At 34.9% G+C, this 13,942-nt stretch overlaps 1 protein-coding gene across 6 annotated transcripts in view; it reads left to right on the forward strand.

Annotated features, from left to right (window-relative positions):
- CADM2 (cell adhesion molecule 2) overlaps positions 1–13,942 on the forward strand; it is a 667,772-nt gene that overhangs the window by 538,347 nt on the left and 115,483 nt on the right. For all 6 annotated transcript variants that reach the window (XM_040566634.1, XM_040566596.1, XM_040566603.1 and 3 more), the window contains 2 exons: positions 1,041–1,178; positions 5,978–6,148. In XM_040566634.1, coding sequence (XP_040422568.1) covers positions 1,041–1,178; positions 5,978–6,148 — 309 coding nt within the window. The remainder of the gene's footprint in view (positions 1–1,040; positions 1,179–5,977; positions 6,149–13,942) is intronic.

Raw genomic sequence — 13,942 nt, forward strand, 5'->3', positions numbered from 1 at the left:
AAGGTATTATAGTAGACACCACTTTGTGTCCTGAAAGAGAGGAGTAGATTTATTACAGAAATGTACTCTGTGATAGGTACTGCTGCTTGGTTTTTATGTACATAATCTGTCATTTTGGAAAAGAGATGTAAACGAGGCAAATTGTGAAGTACAGGGCACAGGATCAGGTACTGTGACTGGTCCTTTTATCTAGTCATTAATATGAATGCATCAAAGCGCTTCAGATGCAAGTTATAACAATGACATTTTCAGAGATTTTAAAATTGTACTCATCAGTATAATTTTAAATTAAGTCGTTCTTGTGTTTTTGCAAAGTCAAATGGATTTATACATATAGTGACGATTTTTTTCTAAATGCTATTCATAAATTTGTTTTAAATTTTCTATGATTAATTAAAAAACAAAACCATTTCCAAATTAATATGATGTATACGGTATTTTGTGATCCTAAGACCCCTTCCAAAGAACTTAGATTCAGCTAAAGAATTCTCCATAGCCAATGGACTTGTGATTATACCTGGGCTTTTTATTTTGTTTGTATGTTTTCTGAAAATAAAATATCTACTGCATTTATTTTCGTCTTCCTTTTTCCCTGGATTTTGTATTAAAATCTTCATAATTCATGCTTAAACATCTGTTCTGAACTTAGATCAGTTCAGCTTTTTGTTGACATGTTTCTGTAGTTGTACTGCCAGTGTACTTCAGCATCCTGCTTACTGTGCAGACCAGTTTAAGCCTTGTAATAATAAGTCAGACTAGACCTGTATGAAGAATATATTTAGATAAGATACAGATGATCTTCTTTCCTTAGAAAGATGGATACTTTCTGGTTATATATTTATTTATTTATTTATCATCAACTAAAGTTCATGTTGGCATTTTATTTACAGTAAGAAACAATGGCATTCAGTTTTGATAAAAGGCAACTAATTACTCTATTTCCAGAATTTATAGTATATGAAAAAAATAACTTTAAGGTGGTCATATATTTATGTTAGCAGTTGAAAATATCAGAAACATTTTGCTTGTTTGGTTGTTAGGTGTTCCTGAGAAGCCACAAATTACTGGATTTACTTCACCAGTTATGGAGGGAGAGAGGATGCAGCTAACTTGCAAGACATCTGGTAGTAAGCCAGCAGCTGATATCAGATGGTTCAAGAATGACAAAGAAGTTAAAGGTATTTGAAAGGACTCCCATGTAATTTGATTCAATTGTCAAAACTATGCATTGTTTAGAATTATATTTTTAATTTATATTTGTAAAAAAAGAGTTTAATATTCAACTGTCAAATGAGTTAGTGATAGTATGTAGATAAGGAATTGATTATAAATTACTGTAGTGGACATATAACCAACATTTTATTTTTCTCTTCCAGTGGTAAAAACTGATATATTGAATTGCTCTGAACTCTGTTCAGCATATTAAACTTAATGTAGATGTTTCATAGACAAATGTTTTATGGAATTACTGTTGTCACAGCAGTAACACTCACCTCAGATATTTTACCTTTTCATTTCTTTTTGCCTTTGTCATATGACATATGTCTGATTTAGTCAATTGCCAATTTTATGGTATACTACCCTAAATGACTGGGTGAGGCAGGACTGTCTGGAGGAGATGGGAAAGTGTACTTCCCATAGGGGAGTTATGGAGTCTGCTCAGGTAAGGAGTTGTAGCCATTCTTAGCAGTCACTGGGAAATTTGAAGAAATTGCTATATTTGCTATATTATATTTTAAATCCGGTGTAAAAACTTTGCCTTTCTTTCACCTGACGTGTATTTGAAGCCAAACAAGCAATTTGGCCATTTGGCTCCTTAACTAATTTGCTCTTCTTAGCAGATCCTAAAGGGATGTTTGTTCCTTTTTAAAGAGGGGTTGGGGAAGGAACAATGTTGATGTGTGAAAAAGAATGGTTAAAGGGAAAAAACAGAAATGAGAGGAAAGCACTGAGCACATTCATTTCAGTTTAGTTTTCTAGGTCTTCTGAAGAGCACATTGCCATTTCACAAAGGTTAGAAATAAAATAACCTAACCAGTTTGCAGTGGCATCAGCAGAAGTTACATTAGCTTTGTGCACTGTAAAAGGTGAAATGATAAATCTGAGAAAATAGATATGAAATTATATGCTAATGCAGCTGACATTAAAGGTTAGGAGTTCGTCTGTCTAGAACCAGTAAATCCAATTGTGTTACAGTGTATTTATACATGGTGCAAAAGAATATAAATGATGCATTGAGTTCAGAGTTGCACCAAAGGAGAAAAAGGCATTCTAAAATTGTAGCTCTATTGCTGTTACTCAAAAAAGGAATCATCATGTGGTAAAAGAATACTGTATCATGGAGTAAGTGCTAGTAATAAGAGAGACTGAATGTGAAGCACTGAGTATTGTACTTTTTATTTTAGCTTTCTGTCTCTCATGTGCACCAAATTAACAAAAGAATCTGCAGTTTAGCATTCTAGTTACCTTTCTAGAAGGAGATTATTAAAAACACAAATATGGGAGAAGCTGAGTAAGCATTTTTATATAAAAATTGCATTTTTTCAATAATATTAATCGCATGCTATATCAACAATATCATGTAAAATATTTCTTTTTAAGTTTCAGGAATATTTTTATGGATTTTCTTTCTTTTTTTTAGGAAAATTGAGTTTCAAAAATAAATAAGATAATAGCAGTTGATTTTTTCTCAACAGATTAAGATATTTTGAATTAGTTTATATATGTTAATATACACAAAACATCTACAAAGGCATTGAACATTTTGTCTTCATAAACCTATAGGCAGAAGCTGAAAGTTTTTTAGATAACAAGGCCATTTCATGGTAGAAGTTGATTTTAAAAGTAAACAAAAATTATATTTGCCTTGTAAAACAGCAGAATTTTCATTTTAAAAGATCTGTGTTTCTATATGAATGCTGTATGCATGCGCTCTTATAAATGACTGACAATGAACAATGTATGACAGATGTTCTAACACTTCCTTTTATTATTTTCATTATCAAACATCTATACTTATGAGATATAAACTAGTGTTAGATAATCTTAGAGTATCTGTATATATGCTTATCTGATAGTCATAGAAGGGCCCCATAGTAGGCTTTTAGAGATCAGATGACCCAACCTCTGTTCAAAAGTTAGATCAGGTTGCAAAAGGTTTTGTCCAGTTTGGTTTTGAAAAGTCTGCAAGACAGAGATTCCAGTCTGTCAGTATTTGAAAGCCCTTACTGGGGAGAATTTTCATTATATCTAGATATTTCATGAAACATGATCAGAATTTGCTGTAGTGTAACTTGTGTTCACTGCCACTCAATTTTTGCTGTACACGTCCAAGAAGATTCGGTATCTTTGTTCTCTATTACTATGCATTAAGTATTTGAAGACAGCAATTTGTCTTCTATTCATCAGGTTGAACAAACCCAACTGTCTCCAGCCTCTCCTTATATGTTGTCTGCTCCAGCTACTCACCATCTCTGTGGCTCTTGACTGAACCCACGCCAGTTGGTTGACATCTTCTTGTCCTGGAAAGCCCAATTTGGGTCTATTACTCTAGATGCAGCCACACAAATACTGAACAAAGAAGAATAACCATTTCCCTTGCCTTCCTGGCTATGCTATTACTAGTGCAGAGCAGTCTCTTTTTAGCTTTCAACCCTGTAAAGACACACTGTTGAGTAATTTTCAACCTGTACTCACTATCCCCAGTTCCTCTTCTCTAAAGCTACTTTCTGTCTAGGCATCCCTGAACCCATTTGGTTATAGTCATTTCCAGGAAAGGTTCCTTTGCAGTGGATTTTTTTAGCCTTTTTTTAAGGAGAGAGGAGTAGCAAGAAAATAAGTGAAATAGGCTACAATAGACATATTTGCAAATTATTTGAAAACCCTATTATTAGGGTTTATTTAAAAACCAAATTGTTTAAAAACCCTAGGTAAGTATTCTGAAAGCTAGTATGCAGTAACATGCCCACTGCTTGATCTCCACTGCTATTTATATCCAGATGGGCTTACATTGTTAGCATATATTACAGTCACGCCTTCATTTTGCTATGAAGAAACATCCAAGAAGATACAGCTGGTAAAGTGGACAAGCTAAGTAGTTCTGTTGATGAGGATGTCAACAGTTTATAGAATAGTAGCACCACCTTTTTTTTACAGAGGTAATTAAGGGTTTAATGCCTCCAAATAAGAGGTGTCCAGAGAAACGCTTATAAACATCCACTTAGGAAATCAACTGTTTTTGTTTTTCTGATGGATTAAGCATCCACAGCCTCTCACTGAAATGAAAGTTGTTGATGTTTTCAGGAGCTGTCTGTCCTCCCTCTGAAGTCAGTAAGCAGCGGCATGTGTACATTACTTACAAACAGAAAGCTATCTATGTAGGTGGTTATTATTACATTTTGAAACCTAACTCTTGGAACAAAATCTCATATGTGTGCTTCAAAAATTAGTGAAGACATTTGTTTTTTTGATTTTAATAATTTTGCTTTAGTCCTGGTCAATATTTCTCTCACCTTCTGATCTCTAAATATTAATTGCCACCTTGGCAAAAATTGAATCTCTTAAAGCTTAGCAACCAACTACCAAACAAAATGCTTGTATGCAATGAATTTCTTAGGGAAAAACAAACAAAAAACAACAAAACAAAACAAAAAAAAAGAAGTTGTATAACTATGCAGTGTCTTCATTTTTCTGGAGACAATGAAAAAGGCCATCTTTCTGATTTCAGAGGTATTTTTAATCTAGAAGAAACCTAAGCCATTTAAGATTTGTTTTCTAAAATTGATCTCTCATGGAAATTTTATGTAGGTCATCTTCTTCTCTAATGGGATTTAGTATAATTTGTAAAACTGAAACCTCTCACATTTTGTTTTTCAGTTTTGTAGGACACAGAGGACATATGCAATCTCAATGTAATTTAATATATATATTTATGTATTTACACATATCCTTTAAAGCCTTCCTTGTAATAAATCAATATTATCAGCTTACAATTTTGCTGAAATAAATTAAAATCAATAACTATTCTAAGTAGTTGGAAACCAGGTAAAACAGTTCTAAAGTATGTGTAAGAAGATCTCATGTTGCAGTTTATGTGTAATAACTTTTCAAATTAAATACTCATTCTTTTGGATTTCTAGTTCTGATGTAACTTGATTGTTTTACAGTGAAACTTTCTGATTTTCAACCTTAACCTCGAGCTGAGTTGAATTCTTCTTAAGCATGACTGTAGGCTCCCAACACAGTAGTATCTGACAGGGATTTTTAGTGGGATCTGCTGTTAAACTGTAGGCCAATTTACCATGGTATAAAGCAGTGAGTGGAAGCTATCTCTGAAGTAATTTTATTTATGGTGTTCTGGGATGTGTCTGTAGATTCAGTTAAATACTAAGAGGTGCTCTATTTCTATTTTTTTCTGTCAATGTTTGTATCTATACTTTGGTTTAGTTTAATTCATAAATTAGCATAATTCTAGCCAAACAGAATAACCAATGAATAAAGTAAGCACAGGATTAATGCATGCAATCCTTAGTTCACAGGGCTTTAGTAATATTCATATGTTGCATTACTATGAAAGATTATAAGCATTGGCATAGAAAATTTAATATTTAGTGACACTGTGAATACATAAGGAAAGCAAAGGTGGGAGGAGACTGCACTTTTCTGAAGAACTGCAGAGACAGTTTATATCAGATTTGGACCTAAAAATACGAGAGAATGGTGAAAGAAATTGCCCTCTGAGTGCAGTATCATGTTACCAGTTTTGAAATTTTTGATTTCAATGTGTATCTCCTCCTCTGATAATAGGAGAAAATTGTGGAATAACTGCAGTCTAATTACTTGTGGTTTAAAGGGATCAATATAGATATAAAAGGTATGTTTTTTCAACAAGTATGGTAGATAATGTAGCTGCCTGATGTTGGACTGTTTTTTTCTGAAAATACTCAAGACAAAAATGTTTGCTTGTTTTCTCTTTCAGATGTTAAATATTTAAAAGAAGAAGATGCAAATCGTAAAACATTCACAGTCAGCAGTACACTGGATTTCCTTGCAGATCGCAATGATGATGGTGCAGTTGTAAGTTGCAGAGTAGATCATGAGTCCCTAAACTCTACACCTCAGATAGCAATGCAGGTTCTAGAAATACACTGTAAGTAATACACATTATATATGCTTGCTTTTATAGTTTTGTTTTGTTTTAGAGTTTCTATTGTAGGAAAATTATAAAAATCTCTGATACAGTGAGTATGGATAACATCTTTCTTTATGCCAATCTTTTTTTTTTTTTTTTTTTTTTCAGGAGTAACTCTAAAGATGTTAGTGAGTGTTTTACTAGTGAAAATACTATGGAGCTGAGTTCCTGGTTTGCTTTGAAAAACCATAGAGAGGAAATGCATTTGTCTTTTTTGTTTATCATTGTAGCAATATCAAAGAGGGCTTTAACATCGATCATAGTAGTCCATGACTACCCCGTGAAAATATCTGAAAACTTGAAACAAGGGTATGAAAAAAAACAAAGTTTTCAGCCAGACTGCCTCAGTAACTTTGAATCCTGCTAATGAAACTCTGTGTAATTCTGGAATAGCAAAAGTCTAGGAGGAAGAGCCCTTTAAAATGTATTTTTAGGACTTATCTATATAGGATATTGCTGTAGATATGCTCAAAGTTTGAATGAGTCTGCCTATGTATCTGTGTGCACTACTAGAAAGTCGTGTTGTCCTTCAAGTCACTTTTCTCACTTATAAATTATGAGACACTCAGGAGAACACCTTTTCACCATCAGATGACATTTTCATATTCGCTTGCGTTATATCAACCATTCTTCAGTGTACTGTTACATGGGCTTCTGTAGAACACCTGTACTTGTTTGTCAGCTGAAAAAGACATTTGCAAAATATTGTCAGACCAAGTGAAGGGGAGAGACCTTTCATAGATCCGTTTCTAGGACAGGTGTAACCAAAGGAACCTATTATAAAGCAGACAAGCTTGTCCACAAGGCAGACAAGTTTCCAGTAACTGCAGGTAGTTCCCAAGACACCATGTCAAGGACTGTTGGCATGTATAACTTATTTCTGAACAGAGGAATAGTTCTGTAAGTGTCTAAGACTTGTAGCATACATAAAATATGGTGATGGCAAAAACACTCCATGCATAGAAGTTGACAGCGTTGCTAAAAATGCCATCTGCAAGAACTCTGAAATGAGGCAGATGTGGATTAGTATCCATAAGTAATGTGTACTGAAAATAACTGTTTTCTGATACATTCTATGCATCACTTTACTGAGGGAGATCAAAGCCTTTCTTCACCAAATGACTGTTAAACACCTGCCTCCCCTAAAATGTTCTAATGACATCTGTACTAGAGACATGAATCCTTAACAGCTTTATTTCCATGAATTCTAAATGCCATCACCATCAGCCACTGATCTGGTGCATGCCATCACATCCAAATTGCTTGTTCTTCCTCCAGTGCCCTGCTCAAGATGCTGGCACTACAGGAGATCTACCAAATTGAATGGTAGAGTAGATGCAGAAACATGGCAAATATAGGAGGTTTAAACTGAGTCACAGTGGCTGCAGTATAATGTGATTCAAGGTAAAGGAAAGCTTCTGATTTGTGTGAGTAACATAAGGCAGAAAAGCCTTTCTGTGGCCAGTCATATACAAAATTTCCTGAATATTCACAGTTTTTTCCTTTGCACCCTAGGCAGCAAGACGCTATCTTACTAAACACCAGCAGGGAGCATGTTTCCATTTGCCTGTTGCTTCATTTTTTGAACAAGACCCTTCTGCACGTTCACTGAAGTTCTCCAACAAGGACAAACTGCACAGGGTGTTTACAATCCCTGATGTGCTTTATGTGCTATGCTGCCCCCTCAGAATGCCAACTTACCAAAAGCCATAAGGCACAAGTAATTATTCTCTATCCTTCCTGCTTGCTTCATTAATTTTCCACTAACCAATTTAATGCTCTCCAGAACTAGTATAGAATCATTATACATGGAAATGTAAGTGAGAAATGTGCCAAAATACACTCAGATTTAGAAGAGAGGGTGGGAATACCATGTAAAACCATGGAGAAAGCAGTATTTTATTACTGGTGACAAGGAGACTAAGAACAGTCTATTGTCCTTTTCCCTACCGCTTACAACTTCATGGTCAACGTCTCAGCAGTCTTACCTGGGACAACGTTTTAAAAGAAATTTTAGGAAAAGAGAAATATGATGTGGTTCAGCAGAGAGCCTTGAAGGAAAAAGTACAGAAGGATGATTTACTAGAGCAATCACAAAGACTTTGAATGGCTTATATAGCACTGGATCTGAGGTCTTTGATTTTATTCTCCTGCTTGTCCTCCTCTATTGCTCACCATCACAGCTGTGGTATTACTGCAGTCACTGGAAGCTGATTTTTACCCATCAATTCATAAGATACAAACATGGAAGAGACATCCTATTTGTATTAATGAGAGTCATGCTCACAGGACCCAATGTGTGAGATGATCCAATATAACCTCAATACCAGCTGACAGCAGTTCAAAAATAGTGCTGACAAAACAGATGAATTAACAGGACAACATGAGAAACGTCATAAGAATTTGTTAGTTTGACGTCCTCTAGTTCCAAAAGTCACACTGCCTAAAATCACAAACAAGTAGTGTGGCATTGCTCCATAGGGCACTTGTTCCAAATGTTCCGGTGTACTTCAAATGAGCAGACAGCTTGGAAATAGAATGATAAGCAAGTATCTTAAATGGGTGAAACAGAATGGTACAGATGGATGTTAGTTTGCCAGAGAATTAACACAAAATTGATTTGGTATCACCCACTAGAACTGCACTTGTTTTTTAAACACCTTTCTAAAATCTGAGGAATTCTATATGTGGATAGCTCCTTACCAGTGCATCATCACAAGTTAGAAAAAAAGGGCAATAATAAATTGCCTAGCTATTTCTGTTGTTTTCTACCCTGTATAATTATGCTTGAAAGTAAATAATAGTGATAATACTAAAAATCTTTATTGTTTCAAGCAACTATCCCCTGATAGTGGGCAAAACAAATGTGGCTTCATCAAAATGCAAAAAATTAAAATAAAAAAAAATAAAAGCAGATTAAAAAACAGTAGGAATTGCAGGATTTTGTTTGCATCCAGTGGATGGTAGGTAAAAAAAAAAAAAAAAAAAAAAAAGGGAAAGTAACATAATGTTTGGAATAACAGGTTTTTTTTTAATTTATGTCTAATGAATGGTAGAATAAAATTAAATCTGTCCTATGCAATCAAACTATATGAAACAGGTATTTATAATGAGTCCACAGAGGTCTAGATAGAGATGCTTTTGAATCCCCACAGCTGCTTTTATCTTTAATAGGAAGTAAACTTAAGAATACTAAAGCCAATAATGCCATCAGCAGTTATATCAATATGCAATATACTTCCCCTCACACAAATCTTGTTTTTTTTTTAGTGTGATAGAGCAATCAAATCAGCTTTCACCAGTAGTATGACTGTACATGAAATTGAGCTGAGAAGCGAACTTATAAAGGTGGTGGTTGTTGTTTTTTTTAATATATATGTGTGTGTTTTTGCATATATACATATGTAATAGAAATACTTTCTGAGTCTTTCTACTGCTCTTTTATTTTTTTAAAGGTCTGGTCCAGAACTGGAGATTATCTATATTACTTACAGCTTGACCAAAAGAAGGTTATCTTGAAGGAGACTGGGATCAGTTCTTGTTTTCATAGGGCTTTCCAAATTAATTTTGCAGACTTCAGATATTAAAATAATATCAATGCTATTGGGGTGAGCATGCTCTACCCCAGTCCAGACTGTGAGATAATTAGCTTCTCCAATCTATTGAGCTTTATTTATCAGTAATTTGTGTTATGTCTCACTTGAGCTTAAGCCCGTTCATCTATATGTCATGCTCTGTGCACTGCAGGGCAGCCCAATAGCCCAATTGTTTCTCTTGTGCTGAAAGGTTTGGCCATAATTTACTTTCTGCTTGGCCAGCAGAGGTTTGTGGTAGCATGACACTGCTTGCTGAGTTTATTTTTCCTCTGACCCTTACTGTCAACAGTAAACCTAAAATAGACTCGTATCCCCTGCGGCTTTGCTCTGAAGTTTGCTTGTCAGCCTAGCTGCCACTGATTATTAGGAAGTGCTTCTTGTAAGTGGTAAATACAAATCTCAGAGGGATGTTTTGTTTCATTGTTTACTTCTGCTTTCAAACTAAAATAAGGTGTTCTTCATTGCTGTATTAAGGAATCACAGGTGCAGCACTTCAGTTTTGAAAGCTTCTCAGTGCAATATTTACAGGATTGTATACTGTAAGTCCTCATGCACACTCCTAAAAAGACACTTTGAGGGCAAATACAACTTCTGGTCCAGATCTGGGAAGTGAGTGACTTCTGCTCATCTTTCCTCATTGTCTCAAAAGCAGCAGCTTCGTTTTTCTCTGGGTCTTTTCCAAGCAGAAGCCAGCCAACATGTTACTTGCTACTGAACAGAGTGCCATAAAATTACCCAGTGGTAATTACCTTACCTTAGTAAAAATCCTCTGACTACAGTAAATTACCCACCAGACCTCAGTAAAAATTAATTGTGTAAGTCTGCCCCAGAGGCTGTTTTTGAAGCTTTAAAGTGAAATAAAATCATTTGAACTTCAAACCTAATCATCATGATTCTAAAATGGCATCTGTGATGTGATCCGTGCTAATGGACACAGGGAAAATTTGCTCTAAAGTTGACCACACTCCCAAATGACAGCACTAATAAGCTAAATATGTGTTATGTAAAGAAGTGTCTAGAGAGGCAATTTTGAGTAAATTCTGTATTGAACAGACACAGATGTGCAGTGAATTGTCAGTCTGACAAGTCTATAGCCATCAGTTAACTTGCTTCTATAGGCTATTCTAATGATATTTGTGTGAGAGGCTGTTTCTTCATTTGTGGGTTGTTATTAGATTCTTTTGCAATGAACGTCTGAACTTGGCTTTAAAATTAGGCAGCTATTCCAAGAGATTGTTGGCTGTTGTCTGGGAAATACAGCTATTGATTTTGCATTAAATAAACAAAGCACCTCAAATGCAGGAGGCCACAGATAAGCAAATCAGCAATGTACTTGTGCAGCCATGTAGAAAATTGTGTGTGCGCGTCCATGTGTGTGTGTTCAACGACAGTGTATTACTGTGATTTCTGGTGTATTAACAAACAGAGGTTTCTCTGACAACAGGATTGGTTTAGAATTTTTGCTGGTGTCAGGCAGAGTAATTTTATCAGAGCTACGTTACCTGATGCTCACTAAGAGAGTTATTCTCTCACTAAGAGAGCCTGTTATTTTTACTTGGCTGGTTTCGTTTTTTTGTTGGAACACTATTTCTACTGTTTTGCATTCAGAAAGAAAAGTGTTATGTGAAAATATAAGATATGATATATATATATATTATAATACACAATATATGAAATATATGTGAAATGAGTTATTATTTCATAATACTATATTAAATTATTTCATAAGTACTATATGAAATAAGTTATTACTTTTTAAAAGGCAAGAAAACGGTCATACATAGTGGTCATGACTGTTAGACCCTCTGTCTATGGGGAATGCCTAAGAGACAGTTCCACACGAGAACAGTCTATTGAAAGAGAAAAAAAAATACAGCTTTCTTACATCTTAATGTTTAATTTTGATGAATTAGTTACATTTTTAAATATCTTTGGTGACTGTTCAGGGTGACTGTATCAACTATGGACTTGCTGTTTTTTTTGTAGTTCAGAAGAGGCAGTTGTGTGCTCACACAAAAGCACACGAAGTTGGACACCTCTTAGCTATGATAAATTCTGAGGGGAGAGGGACATTTTTCCCTGTTACCTACATCTGTATTGTAAATGGGTAGAATATGTCCCATCTTCATTTTCTTGCAGCCGAGTGGTGGCTGAGGAATAATTTGAGTGTTTGGGAACTGTGATACATCAGAGACCTGTGGAACTTGAAGCAGGTAGCTAATATCTCAAGCTTAAGCCTTCTTTCAGGAGTATCAAGATGGCACAGATAAAGCAGCACATTCTCTGGCATGGCCCATCCTATTGCACAATATAACATATATCAAGGAGACTGAGCACATGGCTGAGGAAATTTCCCATTGAAGCAGCAGAGTTGTTTTGTCCAAAAATGGGTGTACTCATAATGCCTTCATTGGCTTTAATGCTTTCTTCTTCAGAGCTCTTAGATTCAGCTCTGAGAACCATACAAATTTATGATGTTTTTTGTTAGTTTTTTGTTTTGTTTTGTTTGTTTGTTTTTAAAATCCTTCTAAGCTCATATTGGAAAAGCTAGGTGTTTTCTCACATACCTGAGTCTGATCCATCTTTCTGACAGAGGAGGACTGTCTTTCGCAATGGATGCTCCTATCCTTTGGAGGTCAACTCCTCTCCTGGAGAGATGTTCCTTCTTTTCTCTTTCAGTTAAGAAATTCTGCTGGATTCCTGTTCTCTTGAGAATGAGAATTTGAGGTCTTAAAGTTGACTCCCTGTTCTTCTGAGACAAGTTCAGTCTTTGTACACCTTCAGGTTTCCACACAAGACTCACCTGTGATGACAGTCTTCTGTTGTTTACCCTAAACAGTTTTCTTTTATGTTTTTGTTTGTTTGTTTGTTTGTTTTTTCTCTAAATCGCAGTGTGAACAGTAAGATGGACGATATAGCATCTCAGTGTTATTTCAGTACTGTGGTGACCAACATTCCATTCTGTCTTCCTTAAAGGAATGATATTTCTATATTTGCCAATGTAAAAGACAGTTTTAAAAATAGTAATAATAAGAATGCAAATTAAAAGATATAGCATTCCCTACAAGTACAGCTCTTTATATTGAATGAAAAGTAAATAAGAAGTTATTCTATTTAATTATTTAGCTCAATAATTATGTAAACACTATGTTAATAAGCTAAATTATCTTGTTTGAGCTTTTTGTGTTAATGAATGCATGAAACAAATGGAACGTAAAGGATAGTTATGATAAACAGTAAAGAATAATATCTGTGAACAAGAAAGTTCAGTGCCACAATTTGCATTTTTAAATGAGATCAATTAGGTTAATGATGGATGAAAATAAGAAATCCATTATTTAAATGCAAAATAATTCAAAAACTTGTGGGTCCATTTACTACCAAACTTTCATCTTTCAAAGGGGATATCTAGTTCAAAGGGTTAATATACAATCCTGACCTTTCCCATCTGGAGGCTTATGTTCAAATATGGTTTACAAGTAAAATCTAATCTAATCTAATTTATTTCTCTCTAAAATCTTTTATAGGGAAATCCACTGAGTTGCTCATATATTCTGCATAGAGATTTTAAAAATATGATGTGGGCAGGTTATTCCACTTCATTGTAGTGTGTTTAAGGGAGGCTCGAGAATGTTTCCAAGGAAGTTTGGAAGGGAATGTTTAATAAAAGTAGGATGTTCAGCAAATAAACATTAAATATAATTATTTCAGAAGAGTAATCTTTTAGGCACAGGAAAGAGACAACTTGTGGGAAAGGACTGAAAAGACAGAGAACATGACTACACTGGGAAGAGGAGCACAGGAAGGTCACCTCTGAACCAGTTACAAATAAATATTTGAACAGCATAGTACTTTGCATGTGGAGATGGTAGCTTGGGTCAGCGTGGTGACATTCCTGAGTTAATGAGCACTGGTGGGCTAACAACTGTTGTCTCTCTGGAAGGGCTAGAACCTTACAGAGCATACTATAGGCTTTTGAGGTTGCGTAGTTAATTTGTTCATGTCTGGCCATGAGCCATTGCCATCAGTCAAGCCACTGAAGAATATTCTTTGATGACCATAAAAAAAAAAAAAACAGAACACATTAGTTCATCTACCTGAAAGTGCCAAAAAATAGTGTAATGGTGTAAAAACAAACAAACAAACAAAAAACAGT

Source organism: Cygnus olor, chromosome 1 (genome assembly GCF_009769625.2).
Source record: "Cygnus olor isolate bCygOlo1 chromosome 1, bCygOlo1.pri.v2, whole genome shotgun sequence".
Lineage (NCBI taxonomy): Eukaryota > Metazoa > Chordata > Aves > Anseriformes > Anatidae > Cygnus > Cygnus olor.